General features: G+C 42.4%; 1 protein-coding gene and 1 pseudogene across 2 annotated transcripts in view; both read left to right on the top strand.

Moving 5' to 3' along the window:
* The window catches only part of HLTF (helicase like transcription factor), an 87,843-nt gene that overhangs the window by 28,788 nt on the left and 36,635 nt on the right, over nucleotides 1-22,420 (top strand). The window contains exons 10-18 of one of the 2 annotated variants that reach the window (XM_056564842.1): nucleotides 3,208-3,272; nucleotides 3,961-4,031; nucleotides 4,110-4,208; nucleotides 7,309-7,400; nucleotides 9,506-9,649; nucleotides 10,350-10,482; nucleotides 18,833-18,968; nucleotides 21,342-21,521; nucleotides 22,163-22,284. In XM_056564842.1, coding sequence (XP_056420817.1) covers nucleotides 3,208-3,272; nucleotides 3,961-4,031; nucleotides 4,110-4,208; nucleotides 7,309-7,400; nucleotides 9,506-9,649; nucleotides 10,350-10,482; nucleotides 18,833-18,968; nucleotides 21,342-21,521; nucleotides 22,163-22,284 — 1,042 coding nt within the window. The remainder of the gene's footprint in view (nucleotides 1-3,207; nucleotides 3,273-3,960; nucleotides 4,032-4,109; nucleotides 4,209-7,308; nucleotides 7,401-9,505; nucleotides 9,650-10,349; nucleotides 10,483-18,832; nucleotides 18,969-21,341; nucleotides 21,522-22,162; nucleotides 22,285-22,420) is intronic. The other variant, XM_056564843.1, reaches the window with a different exon arrangement.
* Nucleotides 13,470-13,631, top strand: LOC130363490 (U2 spliceosomal RNA; annotated as a pseudogene).

Genomic DNA, 22,420 nt, shown 5'->3' with positions numbered 1-22,420 from the left:
AAAATAAATATGTAGAAAAAAATTGAATTGGGGTGCCTTTCCTTGGAGGTAGTCACGCTGGTTTCTGAGGTTTTGGGAGTCATAATGGATCCATGAGAGCCAAGTCTTTAACCTCTTAAGGACTTAGGACGTACCTGTACGCCCTGAGCCCGGTCCCAGTGTGAAAAACGTTGTGCCACGCGCTGTTAATCCTTCAGACGCGGCGATCAAAGTTGACCGCCGCATCTGAAAACGAAAGTAAACGCTTCCCGGTAGCTCAGTCGGGCTGATGGGGACATCGCGATAAAATCGCGATGTTCTGATCAGCTGGGACGCAGGCGGAGGTCTCCTTACCTGACTCCGCAGCGTCCGATCGTCGATTGATTGCTCAAAGCCTGAGCTACAGGCTTGAGCAATCAAGCCCCTAGCTGACTGATCCGTGCAAAGCTATGGCTTTGCAGTGATCAGCATAGATCAGTGTGTGCAGTGCTATAGCTCCCTATGGGAGCTATAGCACTTCAAAAAAAAGTGAAAAAAATGAAAAAAAAAAAGTTAACAAAGGTCATTTAACCCCTTCTCTAATAAAAGTTTGAATCACCCCCCTTTTCCCATAAAAAAAAAAAAAAAAACTGTGTAAATAAATTCCAAAGTCCAAAATAGCGGATTTTTGGTCACTTTTTATATCATAAAAATGGTACCGATAAAAACTTCAGAACACACCGCAAAAAATGAGCCCTCACACTGTCCCATACGCGAACAAATAAAAAAGTTACAGGGGTCAGAAGATGACAATTTTAAACGTATAAATTTTCCTGCATGTAGTTATGATTTTTTTCCGAAGTGCGACAAAATCCAACCTATATAAGTAGGGTATCATTTTAACCATATGGACCTACAGAATAAAGATAAGGTGTAATTTTGACCAAAAAATGCACTGCGTAGAAACAGAAGCCCCCAAAATTTACTAAATGAAATTTTTTCTTCAATTTTGTTGCACAATTATTTTTTTTTCCATTTCGCCGTGGATTTTTTGGTAAAATGACTAATGTCACTGCAAAGTAGAATTGGTGGCGCAAAAAATAAGCCATCATATGGATTTTTAGGTGCAAAATTGAAAGCGTTATGATTTTTAGAAGGCGATGAGGAAAAAATGAAAATGCAAAAACGAAAAAACGCAGAGTCCTTAATGGGTTAAATTTGATTTAGTATTCTAAAGGAATACTAGTGAGCTTTTCATTAAAGGGAGCCTGTCATCACTTGTCTGAACCTTTTAATCTGAGTGGTCCCTGGGGATTTTTGCTGGCATTGATTGATCAATCTCTATCAATGAAGGCTGGTTGGACGTAGGAAGCAGTCAGGAAGGAGTCTCACCCCACCAACCTTGATAGATTTCTCCCTGTTTAGGTATAGGGAGAGATCAATCAATGAGGGCAGGCAGAAACTACCAGGGACCACCCTGCATGGTAGCATTAACTGGTGGCAGGGCTATTGTATGTATATTCAATGATCAATAGTATCTGAGTATGAGACTAGAAATATTCCACTCAAGTGTGGCTTTCTCAACTGACAACAATTTTCAGTTAGTCTCCTTGAGGTCACACTTGAGTGGCGAAACATGTGGGAGTGGACAGTGTTAAATTTAGCAGCAGTTCTCTTTGTCTACCTCTGAATTAAAACTAACCTCACAAGTAGCAGATAGGAAGCTTTATTGTTTGGTGACTAAGGGCACGCAAGGCCCACAGCCTGTGGTGCACAACAGACAAGTGGGATATCACGCCTGAGTGATTAAAGAACCACAAACTCTAACATTGTATGCCAATCTTATCACCCTATAAATAAAGGGGATATTTCTAGTCTCATACGCTGATACTATTGATCAATGAATGTACATAAAATGGCCCTGCCACCAGTGGACTCTCTCCTAGGACTATATCCACCTTTTCCAGCCCACCGGAGCACCTGAAAGCCTAACTAATTTATGCAGGCTAAAGTCGGCAACTGCTGAGCCGAGAAGTTTGTGATGAATTGAATTACTGGAAGTTCGCTCATCACTAGCTACCATGCATCATTTTTGATGTCAAGTAATTTATAAATAGCGAAACGAGACAACAGAGACTGTAGTTTTAAACCTTTTGCACTCACATCATACGTTTTAATTGAATTCAATAAAGTAAATAATTTTTATAGATACATGATGAGAAGGAATTGGTGAACCCCCTGGGGTTCTGTGTTGTAATTCTGTTGACCATCCCATGTGCCTGAGTACATTTGTTGTTTTGTCCCCCAATGCTCGTCTCTTATGCCTGCTTCCAAGACGAGAGATCTGAGTAGGACCTGCCCGCTAAGCCAATCACTGGCCAGGAGTGGACACCACCATGACCAGTGATTGGCTGAGTTGGCAGGTCCTGCTTCAATTTCTTGTCTCCAAAGCAGACAGAAGAGACAAATCGGGAGACAAGAAGAAGCTAAACAGGATCTGCAGAGCACCCAGGGTTATGTAAATGTAGCTTATTTTCCTTTCTTTACAGCCCCAGCATTATATGAAGATTTTGGGGTCATTGGTATACCCCCTTTTAAGGACTTGATAAAGGTGTGTGAATCATACCGAAACACATTCTCCATTTGTTTATAAAAAAATTACCACATTCCTAGGGTTCACTAAGTTTTGTACATAGGTGTCTGTGTTTATGTCTATGGGGGAGATTTTTAAAAACCTGTGCAGAGGAAAATGGTGCAATTACTCATAGCAACCAATTGGATTGCTTCTTTAATTTGTGAAAAAAAATTGCCTCTAAAAAAATAAAAGCAATATGATTAGTAGTTATGGACAACTTCAACACTTTTTCTCTGCACAGGTTTTTATAAATCTCCCCCTGTGTGTATGCACTGCAGCCAATCTGAGGAGCTGTGCAGGGGAGGGAGAGGAGAGGAGGTGCACTTTAGACTATCTCAGACTCCCTGTAGGTCCTGTAACAAAGCTATAGATACAGATCACCGCTCTCACCCTAGTTCATCTAAAAAGCAACAACCATTGTGGGAAAATAAATGGCAGGTAGGTAGAAGCTATAGGTCATGTTTGAGCTTGTGACTGGACATCTATTGTAACAACGTGGAGATGTGTTAACCACAGAGATTATGTTATATGTGTTTAATAGTACATAAATAATTCTAAACCTAGTTAGTTAGTTATTTAAAGAAAAAAAATAATTTGTTTTTCTTTTTTTGGGTTGGGAAACTAAAGAAACAAATGAGATTGGTAACAGCCAAGAAGCTAAAGGTACAAGTTCTGAAAGGTATGTATTACTGATTATCTATCTAACTTTTTCATTCATTCAAATAAAATCCAATACTAAACAAGTCGCTTATTTGTACAGCCCAGTATATCATTGAGGGGGAAAACAACTTAGTCATACACCTTTTAGACAAATCTGCAACAAAGTTATAAAATTAGGAAAACTTTAGCAGTGAAAATCTAATATCTTTAGCTTTTCATACATCTTATCTAAAGCAATAGATAAGATGCATCAAAAGCTAAAGATAGATGGAATTGTAGATTAGAAAATGTTATTTCATTTGAGATACCGATTTAATTTTTGTTGAACCATGGAAAAAGTGCATATTAAAGGGGTTATTCTAAGAATAAGCTTTTCCTCACAGGATAAGGGATAACTAGCTGATATTTGGGGTCTGATTGCTGGGATCGCTGTGGATAACAAGAATTGTCCTCTAAGCATATGGATATCTGACATGCATGTTCGGCCGCAGCTCCTTTCACTCTCATTGAGACTTACTAACATTAGACTTTCCAACATAGTGCTGAAGCTGTGTTCTGAAGTCCTCTAGACTGTGGAGGAGTGGTGACCAAACAGCTAGTTATCCCATACCTTGTGGATAGATATCTTGTCAAATAGTTACAGCAAGTCAGTCTCTCTTGGCTGTGTCTTGTGTCCCATCAACTGTAGTGTATTTATGTTTCTCAAGACGTAAACCCAGAAAAGCAAAGTGTGGTTTCAGTGATTCTGAAGAAGAGTGGCTTCCACGCAAAACAAAATGTGAGTACAACATAGAATCTAAAAATAAATGACTTATTATTTGAAGGAAGGTTACACTTACGGTTTTGTGTTATTTAGCTTCTCCGGCTTGCAGTTTGGTCGATGATGATCAGTTTGCTATGGCTCTGTCTGGTGCATCTTCCGGAGTGAAGAAAAAATCTAAGAAAAAAGTAATAGGTTTGTATTTTAAAAGGCCAAGAAAAAAGTAAAACAGTCATTACATATTTTTTTTTTCCAATGTGTTGAAAGAAAACACATTGCAGCACAGCACTCACCCTTTAGTTGCCAAACGAAGTGTAGTTTATTTCATAAATCACATTAGTACAGTGGAGCAGGAAAGCAGAGCAGGAAAAAACGAACTCTCATGAACTCGTGCAGCGATGGCGCTGTTTTGTGGGTAAACCGCTTGGTCACTCCTTACAGACCTGTGCACACGGTCAGGTAATAACCTCTTAATTGGTTGTGTAAGCTACTACCTCAATGACGATTGACACTAGGAGCAACGTATCGGGATGCAGAGGATTAACCCTCAGCTGTCTGTTGCTGAACGCAAACCTACTAAGACAGCTGCCATTCTAGCACTGTAACAGAGACAATAATAGGAGTACAGCGAAAACACTTATGCTACTGTAACTTCTTTCTTGGGTACCTGTTGGGAAAAAAAGAAAAGAGAAAAAAGAGCAAGCATAAAAACAATTACTAAAAACAAGGGTTGTGCTTTAGCAGGTAAATATTAACAGAACGCATTGAACTCCTTTCTTTCATTAAAGCCACACTATAGGCACATAGTGGAGGAAGATCCCACTTTGCAAGAAGTAGCTAAAAACAAAGCAGTAGTGGCTAACTGTAAAACCACCACTATAAAAAGTTTCCTGGTACAAAGTACGTACAAGTCCATGGGACAGCAGCAAAAGAGAACTTGGCTAAATGATGCATGTCTGAAGAGCACTTTTTAAATGCAACAGATTCTCTTTTTGTAAATATTTTTCACCAGGGAAAAACTATCAGATAGGAGGCAATGATGTCTATGTAAAAGATCTCATTACCTGCAGAACAGATCACATTGCATAAAGTGTCCTTGCCAAATGTACTACATCAGCTCTATGACAAGACCACTCATTTGTACGCTTCAGATTGACTCGCTTAGGTGCCGGAGTCCTGAGATTGTCCATGCATGTAAAGGAGCACAGCTGGATTTCCATTATGGTGCTCTTTTACATGCATGGACAATCTCAGGACTCCGGTCTTTAAGCGAGTCAATCTGAAATGTTCTCTGAAGCTTACAAAGAGTGGTCTCGTCGTAGAGCCTATGTAGTACATTTGGCAAGGACACTTTATGCAATATGCAATGTGATCTGTTCTGCAGGTAATTAAATCTTTTACATAGACATCATTGCCTCCTTTCTGTTTTTCCCTGGTAAAATATATTTACAAAAATAGAATCTGTTGCATTTAAAGTTCTCTTCAGACATGCATAATTTAGCCAAGTTTTCTTTTGCTGCTGTCCCATGGACTTGTAGGTACTTCGTACCAGGATACTTTTTATAGTGGTGGTTTTAAGGTTAGCCACTACTGGTTTGTTTTTAGCTACTTCTTGCAAAGTGGGATCTTCCTCCACACTGGCTTAGGCAATGTTTACACAGTGCAGTGGAATTTAACTGCATATGAAATGTGCTTCAAATAAACTTCAAGAAACTTTTTGCAAAATAAAAGAAAGGCCTCTAAAATACACACGAAAAGTGCACATATTTCAAGTACATTTCTGACTTGAAATACATTGGTTCTGGGACAACCATTGTATGTTGAAACCGGTAAATGGTTCAGAAGAACTTGAAATGTCAACTCGAAATAAGAAAATGTGAAAAATGAAGGTTTGGTTACTAAGACTTACTACCACTCTATTCATGGATCACTCTTAGACCGCTGTCCTCTTGCTTTGTGTGAAAGAAATGGTAGCATGTCTGCGTGGCCACTGCTCAGTTTACCCGCTAATGGCACTGAAGGAGATGGGACAGTGAATAGAGCTGTGCTTATGTAGGCGTACTACCGCTCCATTCACACAGGGCAAACCCCCACATGCTGTGCATTGGAGATAAAGTCTTACAATTTAAGAATTTATCATTTATTCTTCCCTTTTGTTCTTTATTATTCTTTTGCTACTCATTTATGGCTCCTGACTCCTCAGCCAATCAGCATTTACAATGATCAGTGTAAAACAGCTGTAGTTCACAGTAGTGAATAGCTTGATTTTCCAGCTGTTCAGTACGTTATTACAGAGTCTTTGCTGACTACCATCACTTATTACAACATGCAGAACTGCCTACTACAGCTGCTGCTGGGCAGCTACTGTAGTAAGCGAGCAATCCAGCCAGCAACTCTGTTAAGCAGCCTGACGGCAGCTATGGTGGGCAGCTCTGCCAAGCGCCTGTTGTAACAGGTTAATACACCATACACGGAGGGCAGAGGCTCTATCAAGCAGTTGTGCTCATCAGCTCCACCATATTGCTGTTTCAGTTTGGGCACCTGGCATACAGTAGTCAACGGCATAAATGGTTAGAGGTGCTCACTGCTGACTTCTGCCTCTGAGAAGCATCACTTGTGGATGCTGATCCTGTCAGAGGCTATCATAAGTTGAATCAATTAAATGTATATCATATGTTAAATGTCATATGTTCGGGGGAGTACTGTATTCTGCTTCTATTTTACACAGTGTGAACATAGCTTAACTGTTTTAAGCTAATATATAATGTGCTAATATTGGAAGCACCCTCTTTGGTTTGAGGGCATATCTATACATGATTGCTATAGGCTTCGAACAAACAAATCAATTAACATTCCAAGTGCAAGTACCTCTGTGCTTGTGCCGGTTGCTTTTGTGGATGGCAGTAAACTTTGTATTGAATCAGAATTGTAACTACTGCATATGCATGACCAGCTAAAATGTAGACTACTAGATGTCTTTGCTAATAGCAAGAAAAACAACGAGTAGTTTCAGGGGTTCTCAGCAAGGCAATATGTAACACATTACATAGCACAATTACTAATTACAATATATTGCACTTGGTATTGTACATAGATTCTACAAAAAAAATTATAATTGTAGTATTGGACATGTAATGGTTTATATATTTGTACATTTTTTTATATACATTTTTTTTTTTAGAGCTGTCTTAAGTTTTGAAGTGTCTGTAGTACATTGTGTGTGTGTGTGTGTGTGTGTGTGTGTGTGTGTGTATGTATGTGTATATATAATAATTACATTTTTTTTTTCCCCCAGAAACTACAGTGCAGGATCATTCCAAGTGTGGCAAAAATCTTCCTAGACCAACATTGATCATTTGCCCACTATCGGTGATGAGTAATTGGATTGTATGTAGACAATTTTTTATTGTATATTTTAGAAGTTAGTCTGTTTTTAGAAATTCAAATGTAATGTGTAGATCTGTACCAGATATGTGTAATGTATGTTTGATGTGGAAATCTACACAAATTGCAGGGTTCTGTTTACCTTTAGTGTTAATAGCCCAGTCTACAACACTATATTTTAACTGTCACATCCCATGATACTAGTTAAAACACACCTAAAAAATTTACTTTTAAATTGTCACCATCCTTTTTAACAGAGTTTTTAGTATAAGATGCCATGTGTGTGCTTGAGAAGTAGAGATATTTCTGGCCATTAAATAACTTGTATAGTAAACTTTTTACCATTTTTCGCCCCTGCAGGCGCCATCTTTAATTTTCAGTTGTCCCTGAGCTAGTGGTGAAAACTAGCTGTTATGATGTCTTTCAGAGTTAAGGAGATCCTGCTTGCCTATATCTCTATAGCATACCCTCAGAAGTAGCAGCATTATATGGTGCATTATAGAACAGTACTAAGCAGTGTAAGCTGTAAATCCAGCATTGGTGGAAATATAACTCAAAATCCTCACTCTCTGCCTTCAGCCTATTTTCGCCCCATAGACTTCTCTGGCCAGCTGTAACCTAATCTTTCAATGAACTCCTCTGTCTCCAGATGAACTTGACTACTTTTTGGACTGTGAATGAGGGAGGGGAGAAGGAGGAAAGGAGCCTGAAAAGTTAGTGACCTTTTAGGTTACAGTCCCATGTAGCGCTAACGCAGCGTATTTCATGCTGCGCAAAATGCTTATCCAACGGCAGCCCTGTGTATTCAGTGAGGTTTGGGAGCGTGGCATTACTGTGATGCGCAGTCCTGCCCCCAAACATCACTAAATACACAGGGCTCCCATCGGGTAGCCCTGTGTCTATGCCCATTGCAGAATCAGTAGCGTATTTCCCGCTGTGCAGCATATTTTGCCCAGCATGAAATACGCTGCGTTAGCACTACGTGGGACCATACCCTTAAGGTGGTACTTTGAAAAAGCCTTTTGGTGTGCAAAATTGCCCCCACTTACGGTGTCACTCTTATTTCAGATAAATTCTTTAGTCCCCTATGCACAACCAATTTCCTTAATATGCCATGTTTTTCAGTATACTATTTGAGGGTTGTCACAGAAAAGTCTGCTTTATATTACTTCTTAGATACTTAAACAATGCAAAGGGAGAAAGCTGTCAATCATCAGCGGGTGGGCGGGGGTTAAGACCTCATGAATATCTGCGACTCTTCTCTAGCAGTGTCGGGTGCACGCCGAGTACTTCAAAGCATTTTCTTAAACTGCACTATGTACTGGAATAAGTAACAAACTGCTGGAAACATGTCTGTTGCTATGTTAACATGATTTTTTACCACCTGTTAAAAAATAAATAAATCTGCAGTTATGTTTTTTTTTTTATTATTTTTTTTTTAGGGTAGGGTCACACGTAACGGATCCGCTGCATATTTTATGCTGCGGATCTGCCGGTGACCCAACCCATAGTGTGTCTCCAGCTTTTTCCATCCCCCGCCCTGCCCCCTGGCCTTCTTGAAGCGCATGCGCAGTGTACTCAGACATTGCGGCTGCTCCGTGATGTCTGAGTACACTGCGAGTGCACTCTGCGACTCGCAGGCCCCTGTGTGTCTGCTCGTAGCGGCAGATTGTCGCTATGAGCAGACCAGGGGCATTATAAAATACGCTGCGGATCCGTTACGTATGGCCCTACCCTAAATCAGTCAATGTATATGTACCTTAAAATGGTGTCCTCGATAAAAGCCCCAGATTAAGCTTCACACTAGGTTGGCTTAAAAAAATCATCAAAAATTATGGCTGTTTAAGTGTGAAAGTATCTAAAGGATGAGGGATAAGTGTCTAATGAGGGATAAGAGGTCCAACTGCTGGCATCCTCTGTGATCTGTACGGCACTACAGCGATGCTCGTGCGCGGAGCACGGGTTGACACTCCTCCTCCATGCATCTCTAAGGGAGAGCCTGAGATAAAAAAAATAAATACATTTTTTTTATTAAAGAATGGTTTTAATAACAACATATGCCATAATATCAAAGTAAACAATTTTAATAAATACTTCTTACTTTTCAGGATCAGTTTGAGCAGCATGTCCAAGCTGAAGTGGACTTAAATATCTATGTATATTATGGACCTGAGCGAAGCAGAGATCAAAAAACCCTTTCTCAGCAAGATGTTGTGCTCACCAGCTATAGTACTGTTGCCTATGATTATGGGGTAGGTATAATCTTGAAAGGCATCTAGGAAAATGGGAGGATTGCAAGTAACAATAATCCATATCTTACATTTTATAAACTAAAGTTAACATATCATGCGCATTTCCATACTTTGTCATTTAATTAGAAGATGACTGGTTTTAGCAGTATTAACTTATATGCGAAATTTACCTTTACACAATGTAAGTTAAAGACAGTCATCGGCCTATGGCAAGTGATGATAGTCTTTACCTCTCCTCAATTTTAGGGGAGTTGTTTAATGGGTGATTTAGGACAGGATACCTCAATAGGTTTCTTTCAGAGTAAGGGCCCATTCACACCTCAGGTCAGAAATTCAGGTGCAGTAGACTCCCTATTTCCACAGAAATTGAAATTCTCGACTCTGAAAGAATGGACCTGTTCATTCTTTCAGTGGAATCCACTCAGATATGCATTGATGTCAATGGAAACGCATGTTTGAGCGGTACTAACGCCTAATGGTTCAGATGGAGCATATGATGCTCAAGGAATGTTGGCTATTCTGCTGTGTTACTGGACCTATCATTTCCAGTCAGTTGGGGTTATGGTAAAATGCAAATGGCATTGTATGACCTGGGAGTCAAAAAGACTGTGGGAGGGAATGACCGAGAAGCCAAGTAGGAGCTCTTATGGATTTAACTAAATTTTGGGGAACATTTTCATATTTACATTTCTTCTTGCAGCCTAACAGCCCATTGCATAAGATAAAATGGCTGAGAGTGGTGTTGGATGAAGGGCACACTATCCGAAACCCAAGCGCACAGCAAACAATAGCTATTCACAGCCTGGATGCAGTTAGAAGATGGGTTCTATCAGGTACAAACAAATAAACTACTAAAAATAAATGGGGAAAAAAGAAACATTCTTGGTGGTATAATGTAGGAATCCTTCTAAATAAAGTGACTACCATAGTTTATGGATTCTTGAAGAAAAATCTGATTTTATTTGTTGCCATCACAGTCCTTGCTAACTTTTATTGATGTTTTAGGACATTTTCATAGAAGGGTTTATTTAGATTCTAGTAGATGTTAATTACATGATAAGAAAACAGTTTTATCTAAATGGATGGAAAAAAACCCTTAAAAAAACCTTTACAAAAAAAAAAGGGACAATAATTTCCCATAGTAAATTCAATTATTTTGAAATGGACCTGGAAGACTTGGGGGGACATTTATCAATGTTGGCTGTAGGATACCATTTTCCCTGGCAGAACTTTTGGGGCTTTTTTTTTCCGGCTAACTTGTGCCAAATTCACTATAGAGGAGCATGGTCTTAATGCATATTACGCATTTTTACTTTTAGATCTGATTTCTCTGGCTCCAGCCACAGTGAAAAGGTTGCGTTAACGTGGTATGAATTTGCAGCGCTATTAAAGTAAATCCGTTTTTTAATGCCCCCTTTTCCAAAAAGGCGCACATAATAAATAACATACACAGCGGCAGAAATAGCGCATTGCTGGATTTGTCACTTTGCAAAAAAGGACATATATCCAAAAGGCACACAAAAAAAGGCACAACAACACACTGAGCCTAAAGATGCGCCTTTTTGCCACCAAAAAAAGGCAGAAACACAATAATAAATTTCCCCCTTAGTTCTAGAATCATTTTGGCTGCTGTGGCTTACTATGTCTTCACTTTTGCTTTGTAAAAGTCTAGATAAATCTTTCTCATTGTGTTTCAAAGCAGCATTGTCTCTTTACTCATTGCTTCAGAATATATCCAATCCGGGTTTATGTCTGGCATCCACTGGAGATTGAGTTTGGACAATGCTATTTGTTAAATCTTGGTCAGCCTTACACCATTTCTCTTAGCCACCTTATAAACATGCATGGTCAGATTGGCTGAAAATGCTTCTTTATTTCATTTATGGAAGAGAGTGATTAAGCCATTGGCAACAGCTTATCTCTTGTGGGAACAAAAGATCTAGCATGTTGAAATCCACAATACTCATACACATCTGATGGCAGATCCAGGATAGCAAATACCATATTTTATTTATTTAGTCCCCTCTTGTCCTGGGTAATATTTTAACATTAAAGCACAAAGTGTCTTTTACCCAGTTCCCATAGTCAATGACCTGCAGGAAGTAGTGTAAAACCAGCAGTGTGAAGTCCTCTCCATCCTCAAGCTGCCCCCTCATTTATCAGTCTCCACTCTCTTGAGACATAGACCATGTGACCTAGGTATTGGGTAGGGGCCTGGCTTGCTGCTGCGTCTCATTGTAAGCCTATATGTATGGGGGACCTCCTGAGCCTCCTCTGATAGATGATGTCAGAGGATAAGACTATGTTTCCACAGCAGAATTGCTGCACGGAATTCTGCATGAAAATTCTGCAGAAGTTAATTGCCTATACACTTCAATGGAATTCCTGCAGCAGAAATTCTGCTGTGTTAATAAGACAACAGAATCCCATTGAAGTGTATTGGCTATAAATTCATGCAGATTTCTCGGTCGCTCTTCATTGGGGGACACCTTACAGATGGGTATATGTTCTTGCCACTAGGAGGTGCTGACACTAGGAAGAAAAAAAAGTCGGCTCCTCCCTGGCAGGATATACCCGCCCACCTGTAGTGAGGTAATCAGTTTTAGCTAGTGTTAGCTAGGAGGCAGACACAGGTCGGGGTGCTCCCCAGACCTTGTCTTTTATTATTTTCTAGTAAGGACTGTTTAGTTAGGTTCTTTACTCCTTTTTATTTCCTGTTTTCAGGTGGGGGTTCAGGAGCATGGCGCTTCCTGTTCCCCCATATGCGGCTAAGGGGCACGGGACATCGAGCAATGCACTGTTAACCCCTTCACGCCAACGGCCAGCGCCTGGGGTTGCACCTTGGGTCCAGGTCCCCCTATTTTCTCTGTTTGTCTTGGGCTATAGCAGCATGACGTGATGCAGGTGACTTAAAAGCTGGCTGAAGACATCTTAGGTGAGTATAAGAAGACAGGTGAGTATACGAAGGTGGAGTCCACGGGTGAGTATGTTGGGCCCCCGGCCCCCCCCCCCCCCCCCCCCGACACGGAAATTAAGGAGTTAATTGGTTCCCGTGTGTCTTTTAGGGCAGTTTAATGGAGATCATTGGCCTGTTCTTTAATGGGGTCTGGGCTCTCACTTTAAGTCTCTCCTGTCTGTGGGGTTTCAGAGCAGCCGCAGCTCCCTGTACTTATTGAGCCACAGTCACGGCTCTTCCGGCGCTGTGTGGCCGGCACGATCCATAATTGTGGCAGGTAGCTCCGCCCCCCTTCTTCCGAGTTCAGAGCGGGAACAAGGTTTCAAGTGTAGGGTCCCTCTGCCAGCCCTGCCTTCATAGCGCCGACAGGGCAGAATCTGCACCTCTCATTACGGAGCTTAGGTCCGCCCCCTCCTCCCCGCAGCAAGTTCTTCGGTCTGGCGCGCTGCAGGGGTCTTTAGTTCAACCAGGGATGTCAGAGGCTGTAGCCGTCCTCTGACTCCCTGGTTTGGGGCCGTACTTTTCTAGCCGGCAGGACGCTTCCCAGCCGGGCACTGCTGCTCTCCCTCTCCCACCAAATGGATGGGGACTCGGAGTTTTGCTCCGCCCCCGTCCTTTCTCCTCATTTCTGGACCCGTCTCTCTCCTCTCCCACAGCCTCACAGGTGCCGGCAGGCATGTCGCTGTTGTTACCTATCTTCCCCCCTTCCCTCTTATATTAGTGAATCTCTTTTTCTAGTCTTTAAGGCCATGTAGTGGTGGTTGGCGCCCTCTTGTGGCCTATAATTAGATTGTGCCTTCCTTTATTCCATGCACCCTTGTGACCTCTGGGAACACAAAATTGCAGCCTTAGCCGGTGCTATCTATCACTTCTGGCCTTTTGACTAACATCAATTGCAGTGTAGGTTCTTATCATTTTAATATCTGATACTTCCCCTATCCGGGGACCATATAGTACATGGATTTTTCAATACGGGGGCCCCCTTCCTGTCTCCATCACCCTGTATGGGTCCTGATATGACACACTGTATTGAGTCATGGAGGTATGCCTCTGGCATTCCTGCTTTAGCCAGGTTTCTCACTCTGTTGGAGACATACGTGACTCGCTGTGGCGGGTCGTGCCAGGGATTTCATGTTTCCTTGTAAGTATACCAGGGTCACAGTCAGGACTGTTTATCCTCTACTGCCGGCTGTCATGACATGTTTGCCATGTCCGCAGGTGTTCTTGACTGTACATCTATTATTCACTCCTCCACAGGCTGCCACATCCTCGGCTGCCGTCCCGGATCTCCACGTCCAGTGCGAGGTTTCCATGGAAGTGTCCCTGCGTGGCCATAGATTGCACCTGCTCTCATTGGGTCATTCATCAGCGTGAGGCGACCGCCGGAGTGTACCGTGCTCTACATGGACCCTTACCAGTAAGCCAGACAGTGGTCTGCATGGTTTTCTCTGCTGCCTGTTGCTTCTCCAAGAACTGAAGTATCTGCGCCTGAAGTTCTGGTACCCCGCTACTAGTGAGAGGTGTCCGCTGGAGTGCACCGTTGTCTACATGGACTCATACCAGTAAGCCAGACAGTGGTCTGCATGGTTTTCTCTGCTGCCAGGGGCTGAAGTGTCTATGGCTGCAGTTCCGGTACCTCTCTGCTAGTGCGTGATGTCCGGTGGAGTGACCTGGCTTTTCCTGTGGACCCTGTGCTGAGAATAGGGTTATAATCCACTGCTCCCAAGCCTCCCAGGTGACGAGGATCCTTTTTCTGGCTTCTAGGTTTCACTGCCTTTCCACAGGCATACAGGGGCCCAGTTATTGCTATCTGACTGTCCCCTTATCACCAGCGCCTTGAGGGGCACTCATTTCTCCAGACCATTGTCTACACAGTTTCCTTCCGCTGTTGGTCTCCCATCTCTGGGCTGCTGCGTGCTGTCTGTGGGTTCCTGCAGGCAAGGGTCAGCTGACAGTCAGCCAGCCTTCATCTGCATGGTCTTCCTACACCACCGGGTCGCCCATAAGTTTGGCCGCACTCCTGTGTCCCACTGTCTGGGGGAGGCTTCAAAGAAGTGTTCCTGTGTGCTCAGGAATCCTCCACCTGTCAAATACCATACACTTCCCACTGTGTGGTGGAAGTTCTGGTAACTTCGGTGTAGTCCCGAGGGGGTCTCCCCATGTTTCTCTGTGAGCCCACTGCAATGCGCCACATGCTGATTAGTGGGGTTTCCTATTTTATCATGTCCTTCTCCACATGCCTGCCGCTCTCATGGTTTCAGGCTCGTAGCCCATTTTTAGTGTGTGGTTCTGGATGCGGGACCCGGTGTGGCCATGGTCTCTATGCCAGATAGTCGGACTGTGCCTACATGGCTTTCGATTCCACCAGGTCATCTCCCCCATTCCTGCCGCTTCCGTGCCGTAATCTGGTGATCCCTTCCATGTGAAGTTCTACTCAGTGTGCCTATGGGTTCATGGGACCCCTTCCGGGTCTGCATGTTTCCTGCCCCACATTCATCCCTCATCTCTTGCATCTTCGACAGCAGTCCAGGGGTGTAGCACCATTAGGAGCTGGGACGTGGGCGTCTCCTGCAGGTTCCATGGCTTTTCATGGCTACAGCTGCACTCTCTGTTTTCCCTTTTTAGGAGTACTACGTTGGTCTGCTAGGAACATGGTGGTGACACACCATTGGGTGCTGTGTTTTCCATTCTGCCGGACTTTGCATGTCTGCGGTTTCCTTTGTGTCTGCAGTTTGGTTCCCCCTCTACTATCGTGAGGTAACCATGTCTGTGTCCCTACGTATACTAGATCCTCTGCAGGTGTAGAGTTCTCCCTTCCTTCTACTCGGTGTGGTACCTCAGGCCTTCCTGTGGTCTTGTTCTGCAATCCTGCGATGGTTGAGCACACCTGGCATTGGGGCTGCTTGGGCATCAGTCAGTTCAGCCCCTCTCTATGCCTTCAGGTACTTTTCTGGGGTTTTGGTCCAGGGTGGCTCAGACACCTACTCGGTTGCCTTCGTCACCATCTGGCATTGCTCTCCTCATGTCTTGCATTTTTGCTCTTTTAAGGTTTTATGGTTATCTGCGGCTGCTCTCACAGCCTTGGTTCTCCTCTGGTGGGAGGAGTTTGTGTCCTTTTGTATAGCCGGTGTCAGCTGGTCTGGCCACCGTCTGTTGTTTCGGGTTCTACCATTGCTTTTTTCCTCCCTCGGAGCAACCTCCTTGAAAGGCTGTGTTCTTCATTCCCTATTGTTTGTGTCAGTTTGTACTGCACCGACTCCATAGTGTTCTGAAGTAACCTTCCTGTGCCCAGAGCCTGTGAGTCCCAGCTGGGTTCTCATTTGTTTTCCCATCCATTTCCGTTTTGGGAGATGTTTCTCTGGAGTGCTCTGGTCCGCTCGGACCTCGGGGGTCCAACACCGGTTGGTCTCCTTGGCTTGGACTCTGTCCTGGGATGCTGTGGCATGCCTTTCTTTCAGACGGCTCTTCCGGTTCATTGGGCCCCAGTGATGGCTAAGGTCCCGGCCATGTGTAGTGATCCGACCCGAACTCCTCCGTAGTCTGTGGAGTTTTCGCGGATGTCGGTTCAGGGGTGAGTCTTCCATTACGAGTCCGTCTTCCAGATGGCTCAGACATCTCCAGTTTCCAGGTCGGTCTCTCCGGTATACGGGATTTCCCCTTTTCAGGGCCTTTCCACTCCTTTTTTCCTTCGGGGTCCAGGTCCTCCTGAGATAGAGGGCGTTCAGGTCTTCTGGATTGCACCAGTGCGGCTACTGTCGCCTTCCAGGTGCTCATGGCGAGCCCCTGGGTCAGGGTTTTTTTTTCCGGTCTGCAGCTGTTCTTTGTTCTCTGCACCAGACCTCTCCAGGGAAGATTCCGTCTTTCTTTTTTTCCTGTATTTTCTGGTCTCCACCTCATGTGGAGATCGGGCATACACTGATCTCACTGTTGTGTTCCTGGAATTTTTTTGTCCTATCTGCTTCTGGAATGGTTTCAGCCCATCTGGCTTCCTGGTCGACCCTTTCTGGTCTCTCTATAGGGACCGGGTGTTATGAGTCTACAAAGGACGGTCCCTTCTTTTGGTGTCCTAGTCAATCTCTAGGGACCAGGGATCTTCCGGGAACTCTATTTCTGGACCTCATTGGTCTCTGGCCTAGGGGCTCGTCCACAGGCCTTGTGGTCTCGGGAGTTTGCGTCTCGGGACTGACTCTCTTTTTTTTTTTTTTCTTCTGGTTGTTGGTTTTTCCCACCCTAAGGGACTGCTTTGGTATGTCCCATCTGTAAGGTGTCCCCCAATGAAGAGAGACTGAGAAAAGGAGATTTTTATGTTGTGCTTACTGTAAAATCTCTTTCTCGTGGCTTGCATTGGGGGACACCGCACCCACCCATTTCTTCATCTTTTTTTCCAGATGACTTTTTCCGGTTCTTGAGTTGTTTTATCCAGGATTCCTTTCTAGGGTCCTTCAGACATGTCTTGTTGGCTTCTCCTACTGCTTTGTGACAAAACTGATTACCTCACTACAGGTGGGCAGGTATATCCTGCCAGGGAGGAGACGTCTTTTTTTTTTTCTTCCTAGTGTCAGCGCCTCCTAGTGTAAAGAGCATATACCCATCTGTAAGGTGTCCTCTAATGAAGGCTACGAGAAAGAGATTTTACGGGAAGCACAAAAAACTCCTTTTTTCATACAGAATTCCACGCTATGTGAGCCTGAAAGGATCTGGTAATGTAAAATTCAGCTGCCTGATTCTTTTGTTCTGAGGGAGATAAACCACTGCATGATGTGTCTGGCATCTGTTAACACCACCCCCTTTCTTAATTCTGAATGCTTAGAGATCTAGTTGGGTTGTCAATGTAGCCATTTCCAAAATAAAGATTTGTTCTGCCCCATTAAAGTGGTTTGAAATAGGTGTTTTCTGCCTCATTTAAATACAAATTATTATATATTTTAAAGGGGTTATCCACCATAAGGTGATTTTAGTACTTGCCTGCCAGAACTGGGTATTTCCTGTTGCTTGAAAGTTTGAAATCACTTTCCTTCCTCCCACCCAATGAAACACTGTTTTCTAACCAGAGGGCCTACAGCTGTTGCAAAATTGAAGCAGGACAGTCTCCCTCTGATCACCTGACTAGTGATGTCAGGTCTTGATGCACTGCAACCTGGGAAATCCCGAGACATGAGTAATTTTGTATGCTGTTAAAAATAAATATTGGGGCGAAAATCACAGAAGAATGTAAGACAACAGAGACCACAGTCATACACAGGTACAGACACTATATTATGAACTACACTAACTTTACAGCCCCTGTAGCATAGTCAAATAAAAGAAAAACCTGGAATACCCCTTTAAGGCACAATTACTTTCTGGTCACTCTACATATAAAAAAATATATGTAACATGACAAAAACAAGTATAATAAACATGAATCAAATGATGGACTGATACAGAGGGAGAAATTACTCAGCCCTCATGGACTTACAATCTACAAGGCAAGACAGAAGGAGACAATAGGTGAGGGAAGCAGGAGATGTATGGCTGTGTAGAGGCAGCAGGATTATAATTGATTGTAGGCTTTGCTGCAGAGATGGGTTTTGAGGTTGCTTTTAAATCTTACGATGGGTGAGAGTCTCTTGTTGGGGTAGTGAGTTCTATAGCAGAGCCTTGAGGGATACCAACAGACTGAGGCATAGGAGATACTAAAGGGGACTTTATTAATCCATATTTGCCAGTTTTCTGGCCTGCAAAAGACAAAAATGACAAAAAGCTCATTTGCTGCAAACATTTTTTACTTATGGGCTTAGGAGGAGGAGGCTTAGGCCTTCTGTGGCCTGACACATTTACTGTAATTCACGCAGAAATCCATGCCATGCAAAGTCTGATAAATTTGGGACACCTTTAATTTTTTTTCTTTACTATTATTTTTTTAATTCTCCAATACATTTGTTTCATTAATGGGTGTGTTTTGTTAATACCTTTCATTTTTTGTTTTGTCCATTTTGTGTTTTCTTTATATTTTATCAGCACTGCTTGCCTTAATTGCATTAAAGTATATAGTTACTGACCACTATGCTTATTTCCTTTCATTTATCACATCATCACTGTGGTCATTGTTTGTCTGCTGCATTAACCTGACCTATTGAGATTATTGATGCAGGACCAGCAGAAGATTTAAATAGTACTTCTATGTTATTGTAAATCATATTCGATATGTATGGTAATGAAAAAGCCCTAAACTTTTTACAACACAGGTACGCCTATTCAAAACTCCCTGAAAGATATTTGGTCCATTCTGTCTTTCTTGAAACTGAAACCATTCAATGAGAGGGAGTGGTGGCACCGTACCATTCAGAGACCAGTCACTACTGGAAATCAAGAAGGATTAAGGTAAAACAGTTTCGTTTCTTGTTTATTTTTCCACAAAAGTGGTAAACTGGGCTTCTTTGGGCCCACCAGAGGAAATGATTCTGAGGCCGTGTCCTCCATCCATACAGAATGTGTGTACAATGTGGATTGGTAAATGTATGTAGATATACACATTTAAGTTTTTGTCAAGTTAAAGAGACATGTTTTGATCAGTCAGGCTCAGTGCTCAGACCTCCAATCCGTAAAACAAGTGGAGAAAAGCACGCACTTAAGCGCTTCACTCCGTGGCTTATAGTGATTAATATTACATACAGGGCATATCATCAATAATACAGAATCATCTCAATCCTAATAGTACATATATACAGATGTGCTGTTTTAAAGTACAGCTACTTCATCCCTGTACATTTCTCCTTGGATTTGCTTTCCCTGGTTTCTCTCTGATATGTTGCAACATAGCTCACATTTTCACACAATCCCTTTTGGACTCCACTGCTTTCATAAGACTTCATTTAAACCAAGCATGTGTGATCATATAACTGGGCTGTAACCAAGGACAATAGGTTAACAACCTATGCAGGCCTTTGTGGGGATATTACAAAGTACATATTTCTCAACAGGGCATTTTCAGAAATGCTTATATATTTGTTCTTTTCTCTGCTTTTCCAAGATTGTCCATATTGATGGTTGTCTATGTAGTTCCATATCTCTGGCCCATGTCCTTGGTGATCTGGCCCTAGAGGAGGATGTCCAGCTTCCCTTGGTTCTTTCCTAGTGGTACATCCCATGGAGACTTACCTCTTCTTTCTTGCTGATGTTTTTCTCCTCTCCTTGTTTATCTAACTTCCCATAGTTTTTGTGAGTAACCTTACCTCCTCTGTTGCCATTTCTCCAGTATCCTTGTCTTTCCTTCAAGGGTCCTATAGCGCAGTCCTGCTTTCTCCTAGTATCCGCTTCAGCCCAGGCCTTTCCAGGTTGTCTTGACAGACTGTGCTAACCAATGTTTGGTGCCAAGATTCTGCCTGCGACTCTAATTTATTATGTTTCTCTTCGTTAGCTGCTCTACCACCCTGGTTGCCAATGGTCCTGTCTATTTTGGCAGGCTTTTTTTTTTTTTTTTGTCTGTGATAAGGAGTCAGACACAGATTGTTCATGCATCTGGCTTTTTCCCCCCTTCCTATCCTTGTGGTAATAGGGTGACTTGTCTGGTTCTCCATGTCACTCTCATCAGTCTTTGCTCTGGTCCTTGACCACAGCATCCCTTTTTTTTCACCAGTCCATCTTCCTTTTTGTATGGTCTGCAGATCCTTGTCCTCTGCAAGGTTTTCATTCACTGTGTATGCACTCTGGGCATAGACCTTTTCCTGCCCCACTCACAGCTGACTACCATCCACCTGTAGCCGGCCCTCCTTGTTGACATGTCCTTGTAATTCTGCCCTTCTGTCAATTGGGTAATTTCTGCTGGTCTTCCAACCTCTGTCATCCATTTTTCCAGTTTGCTTCCTCCTCAGCTTTAGGTTAATGCTTGTTCCCATTCTTGGGTATTGTTTACGAGAGATCTACTAGCCCTTCTGTATAAGCTTTTCTTGTCCTCAACACCTGGGCCTCTTTCCCACTACCGTTATTATGTCCCGTGAATAACGGCCGTCAAACCCTGGAGTTTTTGGAATTTGACGGCTGTCATTTTGACGAGTCATAACTGGTCCCAATGGAACCCATTATAGTCAATGGGGTCCGTTGGGTGCCGCTATTTTTAGAGAGAATAGCTGGAGAAAAAGGTGTTGCAAGCACTATTTGTTTTCTCCCTTTATTCTCCCCAGCGGTCCTGACGACAGTCACACTACCAGGTCATAACTGTAGTGTGAAAGGGGCCTTACTCCTACTGCTTTTATACAAACTGATTAGCTTACTGTCTGCTGGAGGGGTAAAGACTGTGCATGAGGGGCAAACACTTTTATTGCTTAGTGTCACCTCCTAGTGGCAGCAGCTTATACCCAGTTTTCTGTGTCCCCTCAATGAACTAATCAAGAAAAGGATTTTACTGGTGAGAAACACAAATATCCAAATTTTCTAAACTTCAAAGTCATTCATGGACTTTTAAACTATAGCTTGACGAGAGTTAAAGATTATGCTTCAGTTTTGTCACTGAATGTGAATGTTCTGCTTTTTGGTAAAAACATTTTTGAACTTGACTTGCTAAGCTATACAAAGTTGCACAAGGGATGGTTCCTTTTGTCTTTGAGAAACTGTACCCATGGCCAACACTGATGAGAGGTTTACAAAATAAACTTTGTATGCCCTCATGTTTAGCATTTTATTTGATTTAGCAGAATTCACAAGTGACAACTATATACAGAATGAAATCTTGAGCTGGATTTTTTTTTTCTTTTTCAGACGTCTTCAAACACTTATTAAATATATCACTCTGAGAAGGACAAAAACTACCAAAGTCAATGGGAAACCTGTGCTGGAATTGCCAGAGCGCAAAGTTTATATCCAATACATCAAACTGTCTACAGAAGAGCGAAATATCTATGAATCTATGCAAAATGAAGGAAAGGCTATTATTGGAAGGTGATATGTTTTACACTTTTTTTTTTTCCTTTAGGATTCATTGTTCATTACATGTATTTCATAAAGGGATTGCCCAGTTTTTGTGTTCTTTCTCAGCATTGTGAATGTAAAAGAGGAAGCCTCTGTTTGGGATTTCTTTTATTTTAACCACAACAGATGGCTACAGTAAAGGGCAGCTCTCCCTCTGGGGCATTATATTTTCAATGGGAAATGAATCTTTTCTTAAACTGATTAACTCCTTTAGGGTATGTCTACATGTTACAGATCCTCTGTAGTTTGTAGCCTATACATTGCAAAGGACGAAATCCATTGTGAAAATCAACAAAAAATGTGAAGCATACAGATTTTAAAATTTACACCATGTGCCAATTTATAAACAGACATGTTTTCGAAGGGCACAGATAAGATTTACGCAAATAAAGTGGCCTGTGTAATACAGACACTTGTCTGCTACTTGTCATTGTAAATCTTTAATGAGTTATGTACTTAATAGCCTTGGTTGCATTTTTACATTAAGACCCCTTTATGACTCCCCAGTCTTACTCACTTCTACCCATTGTGTTTTGTTCTAAGTGATTAATACAATGATAACATTATGTTTCCAAACATTGTAAATAAAAAAAAATGCTTGCATCTTCCAGATACTTTGAAGAAGGGAGCGTTCTGACACATTACGCTGATGTTCTTGCTGTGCTGGTGCGATTAAGACAGCTTTGCTGTCATCCATATCTTGTACCTAACAATTTTTCTTCTGCTTCCACAGGTGAGGAAAGTATGTTTGTACTGTCTTAGCATGTAGATAGGAAACATGAAATTGAGTCCTCAGTTGCTAATACTTTTTTGGGAGCTAGCTGAAAAGGTAATGAATGACAAAGGGCAAACTTTCAAGACTGCCTAGG

The sequence above is a fragment of the Hyla sarda genome, chromosome 3, assembly GCF_029499605.1.
Source record: "Hyla sarda isolate aHylSar1 chromosome 3, aHylSar1.hap1, whole genome shotgun sequence".
Classification (NCBI taxonomy): domain Eukaryota; kingdom Metazoa; phylum Chordata; class Amphibia; order Anura; family Hylidae; genus Hyla; species Hyla sarda.
Note: the sequence above shows the minus strand (reverse complement) of the source record. Positions and strands in the feature narration are given on the sequence as shown.